Below are 22,002 nucleotides of genomic sequence, written 5' to 3'. Positions count from 1 at the left end.
ATTTGCAGCCTGGAAGTAAGTATTCAGCCTATGCTTGGAGTTTTCTCTGTACAGCTGAGATTGCTGTATGTTGCCACTTTTATATGCATTTTTCCCCATGTAACTGACACAAACTGTTGCTGGACTGGTGTTTCATAAAATACATTTCTTAGCTGCTGTCAGTCAGTGAGGCCCGGTTTTCTCTGAGCCACCTGGAGAATCTGTGATTTCAGCACCCTTTGAATTTCAATGGTTCCCTTGGAAAATGACTGAATTTAGTGCCAAAACAGCACTGGATGCAATTGATTGGGAAAGCTGCATTTTAAAGGGCACTGTTGGCTTTAAGCCCACTTCTGTGTCCTTGCTTTATGATCCATATGCAGCACCCACTGGCATTCTCCTGCAGTGAGTTCTGTTTTGACTTTGACTGTGTGTGCAGCCTTTTTTGTGATGATAGACCATGCACAATTTTACAGATTTGTGTGCACATAGGGGTTTGCCCATCCATTTTCGGCTGATTCTTCCCCCACTGGCAAAGGGGTGCAGTGGGGCCTTTGGCTGTGCCCAAGGTATATTTTAACACACTACCGGGCCACTAGCCACAGCCTTTGGCCGTGCTCACTGTACATGATCCCCAATATGTTTCTTTTTGAATCACTAGGTGGCCACAGCATGAGCACGGCCTTAGTGTTCACTGGCCAGGGCCATATTGCACCCCCTTCACACGATGCACCAAAAGGATACTCCACACGTCACTGTAGATGTAAAATTCCACTTTTTTGGGTATTAATCTCATATTTTTTGACTCTTCATCTTTAAACTTTTTCCAAATAACTGCGGGTATATTAACAATGGACTACAAATAACCCTAAAAATTTAAAATATATTCATGGTTGGTTATTACACATGTACCTTGGATATGAAAAATAACCCTGAATATGACAAAAATAACCTTGAATAGGCAAAAACGTTAAAGCTCAAAACCTGATTCCCAGGCCCCCCCCCAATTTCACATGGCGTCCACTTTCCCCCTCCCCAGCGCTCGCCTGATGCCATTTTATCCTTTCTGCTACTGCAAATGGCATTTTTAAAACTTTTTTTTGGACAACCCTGAATTTGAGCGAGTATCTCTAACATCAAGCAAAAAAAAAAAAGAAATTACTAAAAGTCAAATGGCAGATTTTTTTATTTCTGAAAAGCCCCTCTGCTGCAAAGCACCATGGGAGATATAGCTATCATTTTCAGAGAAGGGGGCACCCCATTCTTCATTAAATATAAAAAAAGCTTTTGGAGGCAATAACCCCAGACCCCTCCCAGGAAATTGAGTCAACGCATCGTGTCCAAGCAGTTTCGTACCTGGTCCAATTTAGTCCAGTTTTCGCTGTGCACTCAAGCAAAAATTTGACATTTTTGTCTATGGGAAAATAAATGGGGACTAGGCCGAAACTGCGTGTTTTAGTTTAATAACTTCTTTATTTTTTTAACGGGTCTTTCCAAAGATTTCCAGTTTGGGGGGCCTGCAAGTACAATTTTGTTTCCAAAATGACAACCAAATCCGTTGTGAGTCAAACACCATTAGCTATTTATTTTTCGTGTTTCCTATGGAACTTAATACTCAACTATTGTGCAGCAACTGCTGCACTAGAATATATCATACATTACTTACCGTAATCGTATTTCGGAGGCTTCGATCTGCTTAGATTCACATGCTTTGCAAAGGCCGCCATCTAGTGGTATCTGCAAAGTATTGCATGACTTGTTAAGTTCAAAAAGGGACATCGGCTGGGCGTGTCTGTAATAGCACCAATGGTCCTTCATGCTTCAATGTCTCTCAGATTGATTTGCTTCTGACATGAGGGAGAAGGAAGTGTATGCGTGAGTACATAAAGTAGGTTTAAGATGTTAATGCACCTTCAACTGCAAGAGCGTAGGAAGGGTGGGCGCAAGTGAATATAAGCAGATATAAGCATCAGAAATACAATTACGGTAAGTAAGCTTGTGGATCTGCTTAGAATCACATGCTTTGCATAAACTAGCGAGCAGTACCCGGAGAAGGTGGTAGGATATTTGAAGGTACAGCAGCAAAGAGATGTCTTAACAATGCTTGTTCCACCTGTGCATCTTGTCTGGTATGTGCATCCAGACAGTAATGTTGTCTGAAAGTATGTATCGAACCCCAAGTAGCTGCCTTGCAAATGGCATCTAAAGGGACCTTTGCAATAAAAGCCAAGGTAGCTCCCGTGCCACATGGAGTGTGCTCTAGGCGTGAATGCCTGAGTTTTGTTTGAAAGGGAGTAGAACATTTGAATGCATTCGACTATCCATTTTGAGATAGCGAACTTAGAGATAGGACCCCCTTCTCTTCCAGTAGCTATGTACACAAATAATTGATCCATTTTTTCATTAGATTTGTCTTAAGGTAATACATTACAGCCCTCCCAATATCTAATGTATGGAGGCTCCTTTCTGCTGAATTGGTAGGGTTTTGGAAGAAAGCTAGAAGTTCTATGGAATGGTTGACATGGAACCTCAAAATATATTTTGGAGAAAAACGTGGTAGTGTTCTTAGCTCCACTTTGTCTTTATGAATGACAACAAATGAATCTTGAATTGAGAGTGCTTGTAGGGAACGCCCCGCAGAGGCCCCACCCTCTGGCGCCTCGCCTCAGTCCCCTTTGAACACATTGGACGCTTAGATATCTGGCTAGACATATTACCTATAAGCCATTGGTATACTAGCAGGGGAAGGTGGTAGGGATGTATGGAGGAAAGGTGACTGATTACTCCAGTGACTAACTCATTACTTATACGTCCAGACCCCTTTCCTTCATCCTTGTGGGTGATTCCACCGAAGAAGAACATAGGATGAAGCTGAGACAACCTGCCTCAGCCTCATATCTAGGATAAAGTGAAAAGGTTCTTCAGAACCAGCTGACCAAACTCTGCATCGCGCTGGGGACTGGTGTCCAGCAAATAGTGTTTACAGCAGGCCGGAGTGGCCCAAGTTACCACCCTGCTGATTACATCCCAAGAAGCAGGTCTCTGAAACGAGACAGCCGAGGCCTTAGCTCTGACCGCATCGACATGAATCCCCTCAGGAACAGGTTTGTCCATGGCCGTGTAGGCCTCTGAAATGTCCTGTACCATCCAATGGGTGATGGAAGCCTTGGCCGCCTCAGACTTTTGGGGGAGGAGCCCCCAAAAGTCACAAACTGTGCCGCAGACTTCATGAAAGATTTCGTCCGAGAGAGATAACTTGAGAACCCTCTTGAGGTCCAAGGAATGTAGGGCTCTCTCCACCAGACTGTGGGGTTTGGAAAAACACTGGCAGGCAGATCTCTTGATTCAGATGGAACGGAGAGACCACCTTGGGCAAGAAGTTAGGATGAGTGCACAAGGCGGCCTGTGCACCGGAGGAAAAGGCATTGACAAACCCTTAAGGCGGGCTGGCTGCCGAAAACACATGCTGAGGGGAATTCTTGTAAACCCTGATGGCCGCCAAACACGTGCGGCATGTATCCACCTTAATACCAGAATAAGCCAGAACGTCATCCAGGACAGGTCCAGATCCTTGTCGCGAGCCCAATGGTAGAACCTAGTCCATTTGCTTTTATAGTGGGACTGAGTCGAGGGCCTCCTGACCTATGTCCCCAGTTGGCACCTGAAATTTGAGCATGTTGAAGGGCCAGTTTGGTTGGGTCCGAATGTTACACTGCTCCGAACTGCTGTGTCAGGAATCCCCTGCTGATTAGAAGATGGACAGGACCCTGGGAGCACAACTGGAGCAGATCCGAAAACTAAGGTCTCAAAGGCCAATGGGCGTGGTGGGGAGGGGGCAACCAGGATGAGCCTACACCCTGTTGAAGCACCTGACCTGGCCATGAGGCACACTGGGGGCACTTGGCATTCAGAGAAAAAAGTCCAGTTCTGCAAACCCCTATCGCTGGAACAAGTTGTTGTGCAACTCCCACTCGTAGGTGTTGAACCCCAAGCGACTCCGCTGATACGCTTCTGCATCACTGTACTGGGCAGGTGGACTGCAGAAATCCAAATCCACTCTTTGAGGGCCTATTCCCAGATCGAGAGGAGGGTGGGCAGGGGGGCGGGGGGAGGTTCTTACAGGGGACGGGGACCAGCCTGCTTGTTTTTGTAAAACATTGTAGTAGAATTGTCTGTCCTGACCAAAACCAACCTGTTGCCGATTAGGGGCGAAAACACCTTGATGGCCAGGCCCACTGCCCTGAGCTCAAGCAGATTGATATATAGACCCCCAGAGTAGCCCCCCAGCCCGAAAGAGAGGAGTCTGTCGTCAACACCCAGGTAGGGCTCGGCTAGGTAAAGGGGGCTCCCACAGAAACATTACCGTCCATCAGCCACCAGCAAATGTTGGGCAAAAGGAGCAGAGGTATTGAGATCCTGTCCTACCGAAACCCTGTTTCCTAATTACAGTTGGCCGCCAGGTGGCGCTAAAGGTGCCTCATCTTGAGACGGGCGTGCTGCACAGTCAGCACGCAGTAGGCCATTGGGCTCAGAATGTGCTAGAACCACCATGCCAAGGTGGTCTTGCTGACCAGAAAGTGCCCCATCGCCTTGCAGATGGACATAAGCCTCTCAGGCATGGGGAACAGCCACTGAGCGGTAGTGTTCCAACGCACCTCTAGGAAGACCAATTCCTGAGATGGGCATAACTGCGACTTCCTCCGATTGAGGGGAAAACCCCTGCTGATTTCTGGCACTGGTGCACCACCCCTTCGGGTGACCCCGCCCTCACCAACCAGTTATTCAGATAAGGGTATAGAAACGCCCACCACTGCATTCATCAACTTTGTAAACACCCAAGGGGCCGAATTCAGGCCAAAGGGCAGCACCTTGCACTGGAAGTGATACGATAATTGTGAACCACAGACATTTTCGATGCGGTTGCTGTTTGGATCCATGCAGGTACACATCCTTGAGGTCCAGGGAACACATCCAGTCCCCTGCACACAGATGTGGCTATGTGCGCGCGAGCAATCATCTTGAAGTGTTCCAGCGGCAAAGGCAGATTTCGAAAAGACAAGTCCAGGACTACCCTGAGGCCAGCCTGGTTGTTCTTGGGTACCGCAAAAATCTTGGAATAGTAACCAAAGCCCCCGTCTACAAGAGGAACTGGTTCTATCGCCTGCATCTCCAAAAGCAAAAGAACCTCCCGTACAAGAGCCGGGCACCAGATCTAACAAAGAAGAGGAGAGGAGAGGACGGCACAGGCCAAGGAAGAGGAAGGCTGAAGCCCATGGAAACTATGGAAATGATCCATGGGTTGCTAACAGAGCCAAACACCGCCCCCCCCACAGGCAAGCTGTGTTTCTTGACCATGACATCAGTGCTTCTTGGCGTCTACTTGGCATCTGAGGCAGGGGCAGAGAGTCCTCTGCTGCTTCCTTCTGTTGTCGATGGAGACCCGTCAGGCCTCCGCCTACCACAATCACTGAAACCCTTCAAACCCTTGAAGCCGGAGAAGGTTTGAACTCGGTTCTACCCTGGGATTGAGGGAAGGATTTCTGACCCTGCTTTGTCAGGATGACCAAGGACTTGGCGGTTTGAGTGGAGGCTTTCTTCTTCGTCAATCTGTCATCGGGGGACAAATGAAAAAGGTCCACGCCCTCGAAGGGCAGATCTAGGATCCGCTCCTGCACGTTAAATGAAAACTTGGCGGCGTGCATCCAGGCCGGCCTTCTAATCTCCACCCCAAGGGATGTCCATGATGAAATCGAATCTCATTTTATCACGGGTGAACAGAGCGAGGCTGACATTTCATATGCCCTTATCCGCTCCACCCACCACCCTCTTTTAACCCTTATAATTGCCCCTAAATACCAACACTTAACTGCATTCGCCGCACCAGGATTCTCCCTGCGATGTCAGTTCCATCTCCAAATTATCAGTGGGAACTGATGCCGCAGGGTCCCTTACTCTCTTTTTTCATCTTTATTGTCCCCCCGCTTTCCTTAAAATGAAGGGAAAGTGGGGAACACCCCAACAACCCCAGATCCCCTGATTTCACATTTTCATTTCTCGTTTATTTTCCTGTGCTGAATTCAGCATTTTCTCCTACTCGGCTTATTTTTCAAAGCTTTCTACGGCTTCCAACCCCAAGTCACAGCCCTCTGTTGGCTGTGTCTATGTGGGAGACTACTGATTAACTGCGGCCAAGAGGGCGTCCACGTTGGTCTGCCGCTGATGCAGCCCCGAGATGGATTAACAGCGTTTTCCTATGGATTTGAGGACTTTGTCCTCCTTGTAGAGGCAGCTGGAGGTTGCTCCAGTGGAGAAAAACGATGAAGGCAATGGATTAGAATATAAGGAGGCCGCAGCCACCACAGAGGAATGGGGCTGCAGGTAGGAGGCAAGGAGGATTGGCTGCCCGTGCGTCAGCCTAAACCTGCTGTCCAACTTCTTGTTCATCTGGGCGTTGGCCATTGGGATTCTCTCAGACCTTCTGCACCACTTGCACCACTTACTTCTGGAGTGGGATGCCATGCCAGGTTGTGTGCATTTCCCCAAGACCTCTGTGAGCACACCAGACTCCTGGGGGGCTTCCACAGGAAAAGGGACCCCCAAGAACTCTTCCAGGTCCTGGAGGCAGTCATGAAAGGCCTTAACAGATGCAGAGGGCTCATCGTCCTGGGCGTCGTCATCGCCTCCCCCACCCCCCACTTCTCAATTTCACAGGCAAAGGGGAAACCGGACCCTGGGACACAGGTGCTGGCAGGTCCCCCCCCCATCCCCTTAAGGTCCAACCGCTGTTTGGGGGGGGGCGGTGGTGGTGGTACAGGAGGAGGTGGAGGGGTCAGCACGACCAGTAGGGGCTGAACCGGAGGAGGGACCAGCACTGGGAGAGGTGGAGGAACGGGGGGTGTCCCGAAGGGAGGGGGCTGAGGTGGCACAGCCTGGGGGATAACCCTCCTTCCCAATGTCCTTCAGGAGTCCCTTCATCTAAGGGGAGCACATGAGGAAGAGGAAGCTTTTGAAAAAGCTGTCCTCACTAACCGCCTGGTCCCTAGGCGCCCTGCTATCCGAGACACTGGGCCTCCGCTCCTGGTCAAAGCACCTGGTGCGTGTAGCTGTAGTGTTATGATCGGTAAATGTAACCCTGCAAGGATCAAAACCCTGCACCGCAGGATCCGCTGCCGCTTCCAGATCGAAAAGTGCTGGAATCGTCCTGCAAAGCCCACTCGATGGGCAAAATCACTGGCGGGCCCTGAGCTGGACCCATTTGCCACCCACCTGGCAAACTCTGCCATGTGCCGCTCTGCCATTTTGTAGCCTTACGCCATGCCCTGGTTATGAGGGCGCGAAGTTGCTCAGCCAAGAGAGGCCTCAAACACAAGAGGATACAGCATGGGTTCTGCGCCTGAAGCCGAGATGTCGACCTCAAAGAGCACTCTGTTAGGCGCTGGAAGCACTCTCACTCTAGTTAAAGCTCTGGTGGGCTAGGAGCCCTCGGCACCTGTGCCGGTAGCTGTGCTGGATCTAGCAGAGGAAAGACTCTTGGAGGTGGCACTCGACAATCCCTTAACCCCTGGGGTAGAAGACAAGGGCGCGCCTGATAGGCTGTCCCCAGACTGCCCCGAAGAGCCCCCGGGCCACTCGTCTTGGGAGCCGGTAACCTTAGAAGCAGTCTCTAGGCTGTGGAGCTGTGCTGAACGTCCTACGTTGTCTTGACATGACGTCCCAGAGACAAAGCCCTTAAGGGGGAGAAGTGTGGAAGATCTCCCGCCACCCCCACAACCGATTCTTCAATGCCCTGTGACCGAGAGCGCTCAAGGGACGCACATGAGTCCCAGCAGTGGTCCAGCCCAAACACTCAAGACAGAGTGCATGGGGGTCAAAGACTGGAAACAAGCAGTCGCAAGAGGCACACCTCGTGAATCCTCCTGCGGCCGACATGCGCCTGGGAGGTGAAACAATGTAGGGAAGTGAAATAAGAATTGAAAAAACAAACTGGGAGTAAGCGGAATGCTAAATAAAAAGGTCTCTGCGCTGGTTACCAGTACCGACACCGTCCGTGCAGAAAAAGGGACTGAGGTGAGGCGCCGGAGGGTGGGGCATTTCCACACCTGAGGCCGCGGTATACTAAATTTAAAGGCAAAGCTTATTTTTTCACGGCCAAATATTCCGGTACCGTCCCCATGTTGCGAGACGCCCACAAGGATGGCGGAAAGTGGGCAGGACTTAGGAGTATGTCTTTGTGCAATTGCCATTCATGTGCTGACAGAAGCTGTAAGTCTTTGCTTAACACATCGGCTAGGCAGTTGTGTTCCCCTGGAATGTGATGGCACACCAGGAACATATTCCATTTTAATGCCCAATTCCATATGTGCTGTGCTAGTTTGGACAGACCTGGAGAATGTGTTCCCTCTTGCTTCTTTATGTGAAACATGGCTCAAGTGATGTCTGTTAGGATCAGGACGGTTATCCCCTGAAATAGATGTTGAAAGACTTGAAGGGCTTTGAACACTGCTAACAATTCTAGAAGGTTGATTTGCTTCTTTGATAGTAATTGGGTCGATTTGCCAAGAGCAGTGATTGAGGAGATTTGCCTTTGTCCACCACTGCAGAGAATTAACTAAATTTTGCGAAATGACCACTAGGTTGCCCGAATGACTCCATGCTTGCAACCATTGTTTCGCCAGCCACTCTTACATAGGACACATGAGCAGCTGAGTGTGCGGCACTAAGTAAATGCAGGAAGCCATCATCCCAAGAAGGTGCATGGCCTTTCATACGGTTATCTGATGACTAGCTACATAATGTGGAATACCATATTTTGTACCCTCTCGTTGGAGGGGAAGACTAAGGCATCATTCGTTCCAATTTGAGCCCAAAGAAACTGTTTTGTCCGATTTGAAATGAGACTTGATATGTTCTCGTTCATTGAGAAGCCTAGACTGAAAAGTAGGTTGGTAGTCTCTAGGGTGTTTTGCGGACATCTTTAAGGTGGCTCTCCTGTAATTAGCAAGTTGTCGCGATAAGGGTACACTGGAATAGACTGTCTGCGCAGGGGGGAAGCCGCCACTGTAAGGACTTTATTGAATACTCTTGGCACTGAGGATATGCCGAAGGGAAGCACTCTGAACTGGTAATTAGTCATTCCGACTTTGAACCAGAGATCTTTCTTGTGCACTGGCAACAATGAGATATGAAAGCATTCATCTTTCATATTCTATGTTGCCATGTAATCCCCCCCGTTTTAAGAGTAGGATTACTTCCTGAGGGGTTGTCATTCGAAACTTTGAGGTTTGACATATGTGTTTTTGCTGGATATAGGTCTAACACAGGGCGCATAGTTAAATTATTTTTGGGAACAAGGAAGTATGCTGAATAAATACCCTTTGTTTAGCTCGCGAGGGGGGACCAGATCTATTTCTCCTTTTAGTAGAAGAGTTTGAATCTTGTCTTGTAGAATTTGCTGATGTCTATGTGACATTTTCTGCTGCTTTGGTGGATGGTAATGAGGTCTTTTGAGTAACTATATGTAGTACCCATTGGACACAGTGGAAAGTGCCCGCTTGTCTGAGGTGATTCCTTCCCATATCTGATTAAATTGTGAGATACGACCTCCTACGCGACAAACATGGGAGGAAACCTGAATCTGACCGTCACTGTTTCTGGGCAGCATTGCCTTTATCGGCTGTTGCCCTAGAACAACCTCTACCCCGTCTGAAGCGCCTTTGATAGGTGGATTGAATGGGGGGTGATGGAAGTGTTGGAGTATCAAGGGGATGATGAACCTTGGTTGAAGGCAGATTGTGTTACGCATGGATAGGATTGCCCACGAAAACACCCCACTGAACACGGTTTGTTAGAAATCTGGTTTAATGATTTTAGAGTCTCATGCACTTTCTTAGCAGTTTCCAATGTGTCATCCACCACCATACCAAACTACTCAATTTGTCTATTGAGGTTAAAGTGTTACGTCGATTGAGTTTTAAGCTTAAACCCTGATTGGCGAAACCAAGCGTGGTGCTTTAGTAATGTGCCTTCTGCTACAATCCTACCAGTATCGTCCGTGTTAGAACAGTTTTTCTAAAGTCGAATTAAGGGCTTCATAAAACCATATTGGAGACGGTACAAAACTCCACTCTTATCAGAAGGCTGTGCCGTTTGGTAGTGTAGCTAGATCAGCCAGGCTTATTTTAGGAGTGAGAGGGCTGTAGGTTAGTACAAAGAAATAGTATACACAGGGTTCAAAGAAACACTGATACACTAAGTATTGCAATAATGGCTTATTTTAAATACAGTAGGCCAAGATTAATCTTGCGGAATTAAGTACTATTTACATAAATTATAAACATAGTTATAAAACCAACGCAATACTTGTGGTACACAAACCAAAGCATAACCCTATTAAGAATAAAAATGAGCAGTTCAAGTTGAGTCAACCCAAAGTTATACATCCAGAAATGCAATATGCTATTCCTGGGGAATAAGACCAGGTAAATTACTTTTAGATTACAAGACTTAATTCCAGGGCAGTTGACCCTACTTTCATAACCTACAGTGTTATTCACATTCAGAATCACCTAGTTATACCAACACTTGTTACATGTATATCTTGCAACATTTGTAACTCTCTTCCATTATGAATGGATATGATATGGTACAGTTACACCACCAGTATTACTTTTAAGAACAAAGTTCAGAGCTAGTAAATTAACTCTCATACCTTCTAGGGGGGCCTTAAGCTACTCAAAGATAAGTATGAACACAACCTTTTTAGAAGTGCACCAAGCAATTCAGGTAAAGCAAAACCCAATTACAGTTTAAGAAGAGCAACAGCTATTCGAGGTCAGTATGACCTATTGGTACATAAACGTTTACACTATCAGTAATACATGAATAGACAGTTTAACCAATGGTACTTTTCAGAAGTGTAATATACAGTTCTACGGTAAATAGGAACTTTATGACTATTTCAGAAGTGCTGTAAAGCAGTTCAGGGAAAGCCTAACCCAATTATACACTTTTCGAAGAGCAAAGCTATTCAAGTAAGTAACCCATTATACTTTTAGGAATGGCATTCAGCAATTCACAGGCAAGTATAAACTCCAAGGCTGTTTTAGAAATGCACTAAAGCAAATCAGGGAAAGCAAAACTAGAGAGATGTGGAAGTAAGAGGATTGGAAAGACTTCAAGGTATATATGGAATTTACAAGATGTGCATTTATAAACTGTGATCCACTATAAATATCTGGGCATAACCATCAATAATGTGATAAATAAGAAGGTTGAGGGACTTGCGGTAAGGAATAAACTCCAGCACCTTGTCTCACAATCACGGATCCTAATAAATCAATATGGGAAATTCTCTTTAAAACATATAGTATTGTTTTATAAAATGAAGGTCATCCCAATTCTGTTATATGGGGTGGAAGGATTTATACCAAAAAAAAGGACCTATTGGGATGTGCTAGAGGCCATCTATTGGAAACAGACATTGCGCCTCCCAAATAGTGTACCTGTGGCTATTTTAAGTCATGAGCTTGGGCTCCCATCCATGTATTCACTTGTACTATGGAAACAGTGTGCATTCCTTCGCAAATGTCTTCTAGGTTTAAAAAGTAACACCATTTTAGAGGTAGTAGCCTATCAGTTGATTAAATCTAGAGGTCTTTTAGCGATGGAGTGGAAAAATCATGTATTGACAAATTGGCAGATGCAGATGTTACTATAGAAATGTTGATATCAAATCCGGATAAAGCTAAAAACCAAAATATATAGGCTAGATTGGTCTAACAACTTGGAGAAGTGTGCCCAATATAAAGACTTCAACATATTCCTATTTGGCATGAAAAAGTATGGAGTCATGGCGAGCTATTTGTTGAAAAGCCTGTCACAAAGAGTGCATTCTGATTACCTAAGGTTTAGATTAAATTTATGGAAAACACCTGAGGTACTGTGCAAAAGAAAAATATTGTCTCATGATCAAGGCTTTTGTAGACATTGTAAGTTGCAGCATCAAAGGGAAACATTGCAGCATTTAATAGTAGATTGTGAAGCCCTAAAAGAAATGCGAGCACAATGTTTTGATGGAGTGACAACCTTTCAGAGTTGCACGACGAGTGATCAGAGTTGATATATATTCTACGTCGCAGATTTCACTGTTTCCCCCTCCCCCCCCCGAGACTCTTTAAAATTGTTCTGACTGTCCATATTCCTTTCCTTTAATTGTAAAATCAATTGACTGAGTTATTTCTTCATTTGGGGATTAAAATCTTTCCTCAGTATTTTTTTGGTCTGTCACCCCGGCTTCCATCTTCCTGGGCATTTTTTCTTCTTCTCTAGATTTATTGGGGTTGGACCCCGAGAGAGGAATTTCATTTTTATTAGATTCCTTCATTTCTCATTAAGAGCTAGTTTTACTACTCGTTGCACCTCCTCGCAATGTGCATATTTATTTAAAATCAATTGCGGGAGTGTCATCCTGTCTTTGTCTTGCTTCTTATTATTACAATCCTTCCCTCCACACTCACCAGGGGGTATTTTCCCAGTAGTGATTTCCGTTAGCTTTTGATTTAATTGAACAGGTATGCCTGCTCCAGAATTCTCATTTTTATCAGGCCCCCCCCTGCTTTTAGACCCAATACATGCTGATGGAGTTGTCTGTCTGGATAAGAACTGTCTTAACCTTGATAAAAGGGAGAAAACCCTTGAGAGCCAACTATATGGCCTTCAAGTACGTAGTAACTATGACTTTAGGGGCCAGTTGCCAGAACGGCTTGCCCTGCCTCAGGGTGAAGTCTGCGGACCACCCGTGGAGGTCCGAAAGGAGAAAGAGCAGAATGTTGACTGGCTCCTCTTGGGAGCCCTTCTCCTGATTCCATGAGGCTGCGAAGTGCAGCTGTAATCTCGGCATCCCGAGTCTTGTGTGGGTCACGGCCAAAAGGACTGCTGCCATAAGCCCCAGTAGGTGTTGGTACCACCAGGCCGAGGTCACAGGCCTTGAGAGGAAGCAAGCTGTAGCTCTCTTGATGGCCGCAATCTTGTCCTCCAAGGGAAAGACTCAAGGAGCTTGTATCCCAGATGAGGCCCAAGAAGGTCAGGCTCTGCATGGGCTGCAGCTGAGACTTATTGAGAACGATAGTGAACCCCGGGTCGTGCAGTGTGTTCATCAGTGCAGAGGCAGTATGCTAATCCGCTTCCGGAGAGGTGGACCAGACGAGCTAGTTGTCCAGGTATGGCTAGACTTGATGGCCCCGAAGAGGGCTGCCACTGCATTCATCAAGCTAGTAAATACCTTGGGAGCAGCGTTGAGGCCGAAGGGTAGCACCTTGTATTGGAAATGGAAACCCATGATCCTGAAACGCAGTCGGGAGCGATGCGGCTGCCAATAGGGACGTGTAGGTAAGTGTCCTTCAGATCCAGGGAGCACATCCAGTCTCCCCTGTCCAGTGTTTCCACAATAAGAGCTGCATTTTTGCAGAGGGAGGGAGAGATTGAGGGTGGAAATGTCCAACAACTCTCAGACCGGCCTGGCTCTCCTCCTATATGGCGAAAATCCTGGAATAAAAGGCCAAGCCTCGCTGGGAGGTTGGGACTTCTTCCACAGCCTGGCTCGCGACGAGCGACCGGATCTCTGCCAGCAGAGTTGCAGTCCCAACTCTGGGAGAGGGGTGGGGGGGGGGGGGGGGAAGAGGACGGTACCGGTAGGCGATATCCCATATAGACTACAGAGAGGATCCAGGGGTCTGACAAATTCTGGCACCAAAATTGCATGTGAAAGGCAAGCCGCACCCCACCGAAGACAACGTGGACTCGAAGGGGCGGGTCATGCCTTTTTTCCCGTCTGAGGCGGAGGAGGGGGATTGGAAAACCTTTTGTTGTTTCTTCTGATGCTGACTCAGAACGGCCTGGTTGTCTGGACCTTCGTTCTTGGAAGCCTCGGAACCCTCAAACCTGCTTTTTTTCGAAGCGTTGCTGTGATTGGGTGTAGGCCTTGGGCGTGGCCTTTGTAAGAATAGATAAAGACTTTGCGGTTTGCGAGCTATTCTTTTTTATTTAATTCCTCCTCCGTGGCTGAGGGGAAGAGGTCACTGCCCTCGAAGGGAAGATCCAATATGCGATCCTGGACATCGGGATTAAACTTAGTAGCCCGGAGCCAGGCCATCCTTCTCATGTTTTTGGCAATGCAGATGGCCCGGGCAGAGGTATCGATGTGGCCACAGTTGACTCCATAATGTCCTGCGCTACCAGCCTGGATTCTCCTAGTCCTGCATTGAAGCGCGCTTGGCTCTGTGCCGGCTGTTCTGGGAGGAAGTCCGCAATTTCCCGCCAGAGCCCTTGGTTAGCAGCTGCCAACATAGCATCTGCGTTGGCCTGCCGCAGGTGCAAGGAGGTGTTGGAGTACAGCTTCTTCGCGTAAGCCTCCAAGAGCTTCTCCTCCTTGTCTAGCAGCGTTGATGACGAGGTGGCCAAGGACGACTGAGGCTTTGAATAGAGCAACGACGCAGCTATCACAGAAGAGTGTAGTTGAGGATCCGCCGAAAGCAAGAGTGTGTCCCCCTCCATCTGCCTGTACTTGGCGCCGATTGACAGGCTGTGCCGAGTGCGGCTTGAGCCACCCCTTCTTGACCAGGGAAACTAGGTCTTTCTGCATCGGGATCCCCATTTTGGTAGGGGGGTCTTAGGCTGAGGACTTCTGCTAAGACCCCCTCCTCAGGATTCTCTACCTCGGGCTGAGGAAGGCCCAAATACTGAAGATGGCGTGTCAGGGTCCTCCTCCTCGTCTGTGTCTGCCAGGCTTGGGGGGTCCAGAGTTGGTGGAGGAGTCCTGGGCGCCGTGGGCTGCAGAGTGGAGACCGGAGCCGGTGGCAGCTGCAGAAGCTGGTGTGGGACCCCCTGTACTGTGGGAGGCAGGGAAGCCGGAATCAGAGGAGCCGGCTGGGGCAGCAGCGTCTGCGATGGGGCCTGTGGCACCGGAGTCATCTGAGGAATGACTATGGGTGCCGGTAGGGTGACCTGAGGGAGCATGTCCCTTATGGCTTCCTGGAAGATGGCCCCTTCTGGGGAGTTCGCATCAGCCCTAGAAACCTTTTGAAGAACCGGTCTTCAGAGGCTGAATAGGTGGCAGGCGATATTGACGGAGTGGCCAAGGGCAGCTGGGGCCAGGGCACACTGCCTGTGGTGCAGGGGAAACCTGCCCTGCGCTGCTGATGGGTAAACTGTAGGCCACGCACCTGGCTTACACCAGTCCCACCTTGTGACTCTTTCCTCAACCCGCTTTGCAAGAGGGGGTATCGGGTGAGCGGCCATCTTGTCTGGTGGCCATTTTGTCAAGCTGCGTGCCACGTGCCGAAATCGTGGTGCCTGGCTCGGTGGAACCAGCCCTGTTGTCCAAGATGCTTGGTGTTGGAACAAAAGGCCTATCCCCGCACCTCAGACCGTGACCCGGAAGGCATATTGCCCTCGGCAGAGCTGCGTGAAGGCACCCCTTCGGACATGAGCCGGTACTCGGGCGTTGCGCCTCAGGAGTAACCCCGGTAAAAGAACCTTGCGGTCCCTCAGCACAGACACCGGAAGGAGAAAGAGACCCCTCGGCCGTGAGTCCGGTAGCTGGACTAGCCTCGGTATATGTGAGTAATCACAGTATTTCAGGCCGAGACCTGGTAGGAGTTTCGCCCCCAGTGGATCTGCCGGTAGAACTGCATATAGGCGCCCCCTCTGTCATGTTGCTGGTACTAGGGTGTGGCCCCTCGGGTGAAGACCCAGTAAAAGAACCTTCTGGTCCCTCAGTACTGTCACCGGGAGGGTCCACTGACCACTTGGCCTGCCGGCCCATAGCTGATTTAGCCTCGGTACATGTGCTGGTATGAGAACCTGAGCGGTTCCTCCCATGCGGGCGAGTCCACGGAAAGGAGTGTCCCTTGCGGCGTGCGCTCGAAAAGAATGGCCCTACCTTGGGCATGGATCAATGATTGACGAAGTCCTTTAGGTCCTCTGGAGGCAATCCCTGGAAGAGCTCCCTCCACCTGGCTAGTCTGTTCTTCAGAGACCTCGAGGAAAGTGCGTTGCACGCGGTACAAGCTTGCCAGCCGTGGTCTGGGCCAAGGCAACGTAGGCAGAGGGTTTGGGGGTCTGAAGTTGGAAAAAACCCGTCGCAGGACGGACACCTGCTGAAACCTGTAGAAGTCGACATGCACCAGGGAGGAGCGTGACGTCTGAGGACCGAGTACCTGAATGATAAAAAGACAGAAGAGAAGTATCATCCACACGTGGAATTACATGGCCGAAGCCAAACGCAGGAGCGCTGGAGAATTTGGCACGTTCCTGCCGACGCAGAAAAAGGGACTGGGGAGTGTTGCGCTGGTGGGCGGAGTCAGGCAAGCACATGCACCCAGGGCGACGTCCCTGCGCGCCTCTAAATTTAAAGGGGGAAGAAGGTTTTTTTTCTGGCGAAAAAGGTTCCGTCTACCATCCCTCACAAGGGACGCCCATACAGTATGGAGGAAAGCGGACGGGACTAGGAGTATAGAGGTTAACCCTTTCCCAGCTATACAAGTAACTTATGTATGACTTTTTGAGGGACAGATACACACAAAGACAGAGGGTAAGAAGAGTCTACAACGAGCCAGGACCCACAATGTCAATTGAGCAAAGTTCAGGGAAGCAGAAGCACTTCTTGAAGATGGCACAAAAGTCTTGCACAATGTTAAAGAGAGTTTTGCGGTAAACAGAATCACTGTTGGGCCACAAGCCGACAGGCTTGTGAAAAGCAAAGATGCAAGCAACTCTGCAAAGGGCAGCCAATGCAAGTCTCCATTGAGAGCAAGCAAGCTACACACCACCAGAAGTAAGTACACCTAGTTACACAGTACCTTGAGTCTGAAGAAAGGGATCCAGCTGGCTTCTGTTCCTGTTGATAGACCTGCAGATCCTGTTGTTCCTGGGCCTCAGCTGTGGGGACAAGAGGGAGGACCTCTGGGAACACCTGCACTACGGATTGAATGTCAGCTGCAGCAATGGACTTACTCCAGATCAGCAGCACTTTGTGGTTTCAGCTACCGGCAAATAGCACCACTGCGGTTCTTGGACTCCTTGTGGGCTCCCATTGCTTCTGGGGTCCAGCACTCTGTTGAGGTGGCTCAGGGCGTCCAGCTTTGAGGGAGTCCTTAGGATCTTCCTGGAGCTCGGGTCCGGCTTAAAGGCGATGCACTCGTTCCTGGTGTTCCTGTCCCCTGGCACTCGGTTCCAGCCGCAGCAAAGTAGTACAGCCAGCAGTGAGAGGTGTTCCAGCTGAGTTTGTTTTAGGGTCAGTTGGTCCCACCAACACAAGGGAAGAAGCCCATTCCGGGCTTCTCTAGTCGAATTGAAATTTGGAGCTTCAGCACTGCAGCAGGGCTTCACCGGGCAAACCTACGGTCCAGGAGTGAGCAGCAAGCTTCCAGTTTCTTCTTCGGTTGCTTCGTCCAGTGGTCGACTCTGCCTTCCTTGCAAAAGATCTCACCTTTTAGGCAGGTTTCTCCCATTTATTCGCAGCCTGGCTGTCTCTCACACAGCAGGGTGGCTGTCCTCCAAGGGCAGCCAGCCAGCCAGCCAATCATCTTTGGGTACATTCCTGTAACCAAGGAGACTAAGTACAGGGGGTTTCAGGAACCTCCCTTGCTACCTGCCCTGCCAGATACGCTGGAGCCAGAGCCGGGCTTCACCAGTGAATCCCAGCAAAGACCAAACGAACAAAGGGGCCAAACCTGGTTGGGTACGCAGAGTAAATCTCATGAAGGACCTTACAAACAAGAAATGGCAAAAAAAGAAGACTGCAGCCATTTTGACAACATGGGCACCCATGGGTGAAATACTGCAGCTGAGGATTCAGCCTGCGGTAAAAACGCACAATGCTAGGTAAATGAAACCACTGCCACCAGCCATTAATTGTAGTAAGGGTAACAAAAAATGCTACATGAGAAGGTAGAGAAAGGGGATACTAAGTAGCCCCCCCAGCACTCCACATAAGATGGTGTGTGCTGGGTCTACAAAGAGAAAAAGGTAAGTAAAGTCAATTTCACTTTACTACTCTTGGAAACAGTTTATCCAAGAGAAGGTATTTAAACCTTAAGAGTCATCCCAAGGACTCCTTTGTGACACTGCACTGTGGGTGCTGTGTGTACCAATACAAAAAGATGATGCCCATGGAGTCTGAGACTCCAAGACCAAAAGAAACCGGGTAAATCAGATAAAAAAGGTCTCACTCACTCCAGGATAAAAATAAAAAGTCCTAGAGTCCAGGAAAAGAGCTGGGGTACTCTAACGTAGAAGGGAATACGCACACAAATTAGAATTCTCCCCAACAGGCCTCAGTAAAGGAGTCACAGTCATTCAAACATTCTGGTTAACATCCAATAAGTCTGATCCGTCATATTAAACTTGTGCTGGCTTGCTCCCGGACTCTGAAGTGTGGATTCAGACTTGAACAGCAGATTCCATTCAAACAACTAGTTTGCAAACCCTCAGAATAGTGTAAAGATGCTTAATAATCACATTTTAAATGATAGTCAGTTTAAACCCCCTCTAAAACACTTACCAATGGGGAATCTCAGACATCCATTCTCTTCAAACGCCCACAGGTACACTCAAACGTTCCTTTGTGTGCCCGGGGCAGAGCACACATCAGCAAATGACCCTAACAAGGTCATTCCCAGTCTCAAGTCAATCTCACACAAGGGAGAAAATTACAGTTTCCTCGTTACTGGATTTCACAAGACTAATGAATATTTTAGGAACCTGCAGGCAGGGAAAATAGTCCATGTGTGCCAAAATGGCCACAGTTGTGCAGCTACTATATTAAAGTAAACTGTTGGCTGGTTCAGGATGGGGAACTGGAAGACTAAGGAGAACCTTGGCAGTACAAATCACCCCCATCTTTGGAGGCCATAAGGGTCGGTAAAGGGCCACACCTACAAATTGCATCCTCAGTGAAATCTGAATGAACCTGCAGAAGAAACATGGTGAGAGCATTACAAAACCCAAGCTACAGGATGCAGGGGACTCGGTGGGCACAAGGTGGACACTCTAAACATAAGGTATTGGTATCCAAGATCAAAACTAAACAAAATATGTGTTGTGAGAGGGTAAAATACACAATGTTCACAAACCATAAATGTATTTAAATGCCCAGGCATAGTGCAGGTTGCAACACCTTTTTTAACAAACAAACGTACAAAGGTAATGCAGACATATTTATACATACTTTGGCTTTATAATGAAATACAAAATTCTTCAAAAAGTTACAAACCTGCTGTGCGAATTCTACAATGATTGCCTTTGTACGCTCCTCAAATTCATCCTTTGTATTCTTCTTTTGCTTTTTTAAAGCAGACACTACATCTGTCTCTGGACTCTTCTTCCAGTCATACAATCTATCAATCTAAAAAACAGTAATAAGCAATAAAACATCCCTTCAAGGAAGTGAAATGTTGAAATCAAGGTACACCTAACGAACTAGGATAAAACATTTCAACTTAAGTACTGAGCATACTCTAGAACACGTTTGAGTTTTTCTTGTGCTTAACACATTACTTCCTCTAACAAAATAATTGTATGCTGTAAGTCTTTATGATTCAATAGTTGGCCTTCTCCATCTCAATACCTCTCGCATTTTATTGCTGCGGTCTGAAATTAGTAGCTAATGAGAGTAGATTTATCTTTTTAAATTTGCTGTATTCTCTGAAATATGCACTTAGATGGATTTTGGGGGCAGGAAATGCGACGTACTTAGAATGATTGCTGGTGGTGGGAAGGATGTAGCACCTAGGTGGATTTTCAGATGGGAGAGCGGGGGGGGGGGGGGGTGGGGGATAATGGTATTGCACCCTTTAGTTTCGTTAGCCTGTCCATTTACGCTTATGATGTCCTGTCCTCAGCACTCTGATCATAGGGAGAACCGACTATTGCGTCTTGATGTCCTTTGAGGGCAGATTGTTTATTTGCACCTAGAAGGTGTATTAGGATTGCCCCTTCTGCACTTAAAGATCTGTCAGGATAGCTTGCCGTTGCTCCTGGCCTTGGTACTAGTGGTAATTTATGAAAGTTAGCCTATGACACCAACTATTTATCACAGCCACAAGAATCGACGAGGATGACACTACCTGAACAAACGGGTGCATCTACAACAAATCTCCATCCGACTTTATAGTCGCGTATAAACGCACCACTCCGGTGGACACCGGCCACAGGCAGGGCTGCCTGCACACAACAGAATACAGCAACAACTACGACAAATTCGGTCTTTAGCTCTTTTTATGGGTGACATTTGTATGCCTCTCCACCACTGGAATCCTCTGTCGATTCTTGTGGCTGTGATAAGGGGGAAAAAGATTTCTCTTCATCTAGGGACAAGGGAAAATAATCACCAAGTCCAAGCCAAAAGTTCTGGGGTTGACACAGGTCAGAAAGATTTATCACAAATACCTAACAGTCCCAGAGGGCGTTCCCACCACTAGCACATTGAGACTAATAATGGTAAAAGGCACATTATAAATGACAACTACAATACAATATTGGCAGAATAGCCAAAACCTCATTCACCCAAGCTTTGGAAGGGCATAGAAGATGACGCTTTAGGGACAGCATTGAGAAAAGGCCTATGGATGCCCCAGGATAGACCTTGAGCACCGTAAACATTTTTTTTTAAAAAAACCCTTTATTTTGGTCATTTTAATCAATAACAAACCACATTACAAAACTGTGCCTCTTGATACCCGATTCCCCCCCCCCCCCACTCCCTGAACAGACATTTTTCACCAAGCATGCATTTATATTACATTTTGCATACAGCAGTTGTAGAAAAAAGGGATTCCAAACCGAGAGTCTGATTTGGGGATAGTTTGGCGGAGTTCAGTCCGTGTCTGACGTCAGGCCCCCATATGTCTAGTGGTCTTGCATGTAAGGGTAAAGTTTTGATGAAATTCGATTCCATCTCATGGCAGTACGCTATGTCTTGTAGCCATAATTGTATTGTAGGAGGGCAACCTTTCCCCCAAGCTATAGCGATGCGTCGTTGTGCCAGTACTAGCAATAGGCCGGCTAGTCTTCTCACAGAGGGTTGCAGGTTTCTAGTGCACCCTAGCATTGGCACTTTAGGTCTTTGTTCGAGTTACTCTCCTATTATTGCTGAGGTCTTGTCCAGCACCTCGGTCCAGAATTGACTGATTGTCGGGCACTACCAGGCCAGGTGTAGGAATCCCACCAAGGTTTCACCACACATCTCGCAGGCCGATGTAATGGTCGTTCGTTGTCTGTGTAATCTGGCTGGTGTGTGATACACTTGATGGACAAAGTTAAAATGAATCAGTTTGTATTTTGAGTTTAGGGACTCCTTTTGCATCTGCCATAGTATGTATGTTCAATCTTGTTCCTCTATTGTGTCACCTAGTGCTCTTTCCCATCTTAGTTTTGGAGTTGTTGGCTGGTTTGTGAAGATTAACAGTAGATCTTTGTAGATACTGGACACCAGCCTTCCTTCTCCTTGTGTTTGGATCACCCAGTGTAAGAGTTGCCATGTGGTTGGTGGAGCCGGGAACAAAGATTTAAGTGTGTTTCGGAGACAGAAATAAACAAAGATATCTAAGAGAGTCGACACCTTGTTCCCGTGTTTGTTGGATCGTCAGGAAATGTCCATCCACAAACCAGTCGTTTAGTGTGTCTATCTTCACCTTGTCTGCCCACTGAAGGTATATTTTCTCAGTCATCAGTGGTATTCCTGGATTGAATCTTGCCGGGAGGAGGGGAGAGAATCTGACCACGATATTACTTTTATGTGCGATTCTTTTCCATATCCCATCCGTGGTCAGCACCACAGTCAAAGTTCTTGGTGGTACTTGGAGTTCCCCTATGATGGCTGCTCGTAGAAGATTGAGGGTTATCGGGGCCCATTCAATTTGGACATGTCGGCGAACAGGTAGGGTGGCGTACCAATGACTCAAATTGCCCCTGCGCAGCCCAATAATAGCATTCTAGATCAGGTAGTGCTAAACTAGCTTTTGCAAT

The 22,002-nt window shown here is 47.8% G+C and overlaps 1 protein-coding gene across 1 annotated transcript in view; it reads right to left on the bottom strand.

Annotated features, from left to right (window-relative positions):
* EIF5B (eukaryotic translation initiation factor 5B) overlaps nt 1–22,002 on the bottom strand; it is a 1,211,079-nt gene that overhangs the window by 367,666 nt on the left and 821,411 nt on the right. The window contains exon 15 of the mRNA XM_069636688.1: nt 19,250–19,381. Coding sequence (XP_069492789.1) covers nt 19,250–19,381 — 132 coding nt within the window. The remainder of the gene's footprint in view (nt 1–19,249; nt 19,382–22,002) is intronic.

Source organism: Ambystoma mexicanum, chromosome 7p (assembly GCF_040938575.1).
Source record: "Ambystoma mexicanum isolate Mex_15411 chromosome 7p, UKY_AmexF1_1, whole genome shotgun sequence".
Lineage (NCBI taxonomy): Eukaryota > Metazoa > Chordata > Amphibia > Caudata > Ambystomatidae > Ambystoma > Ambystoma mexicanum.
Note: the sequence above shows the minus strand (reverse complement) of the source record. Positions and strands in the feature narration are given on the sequence as shown.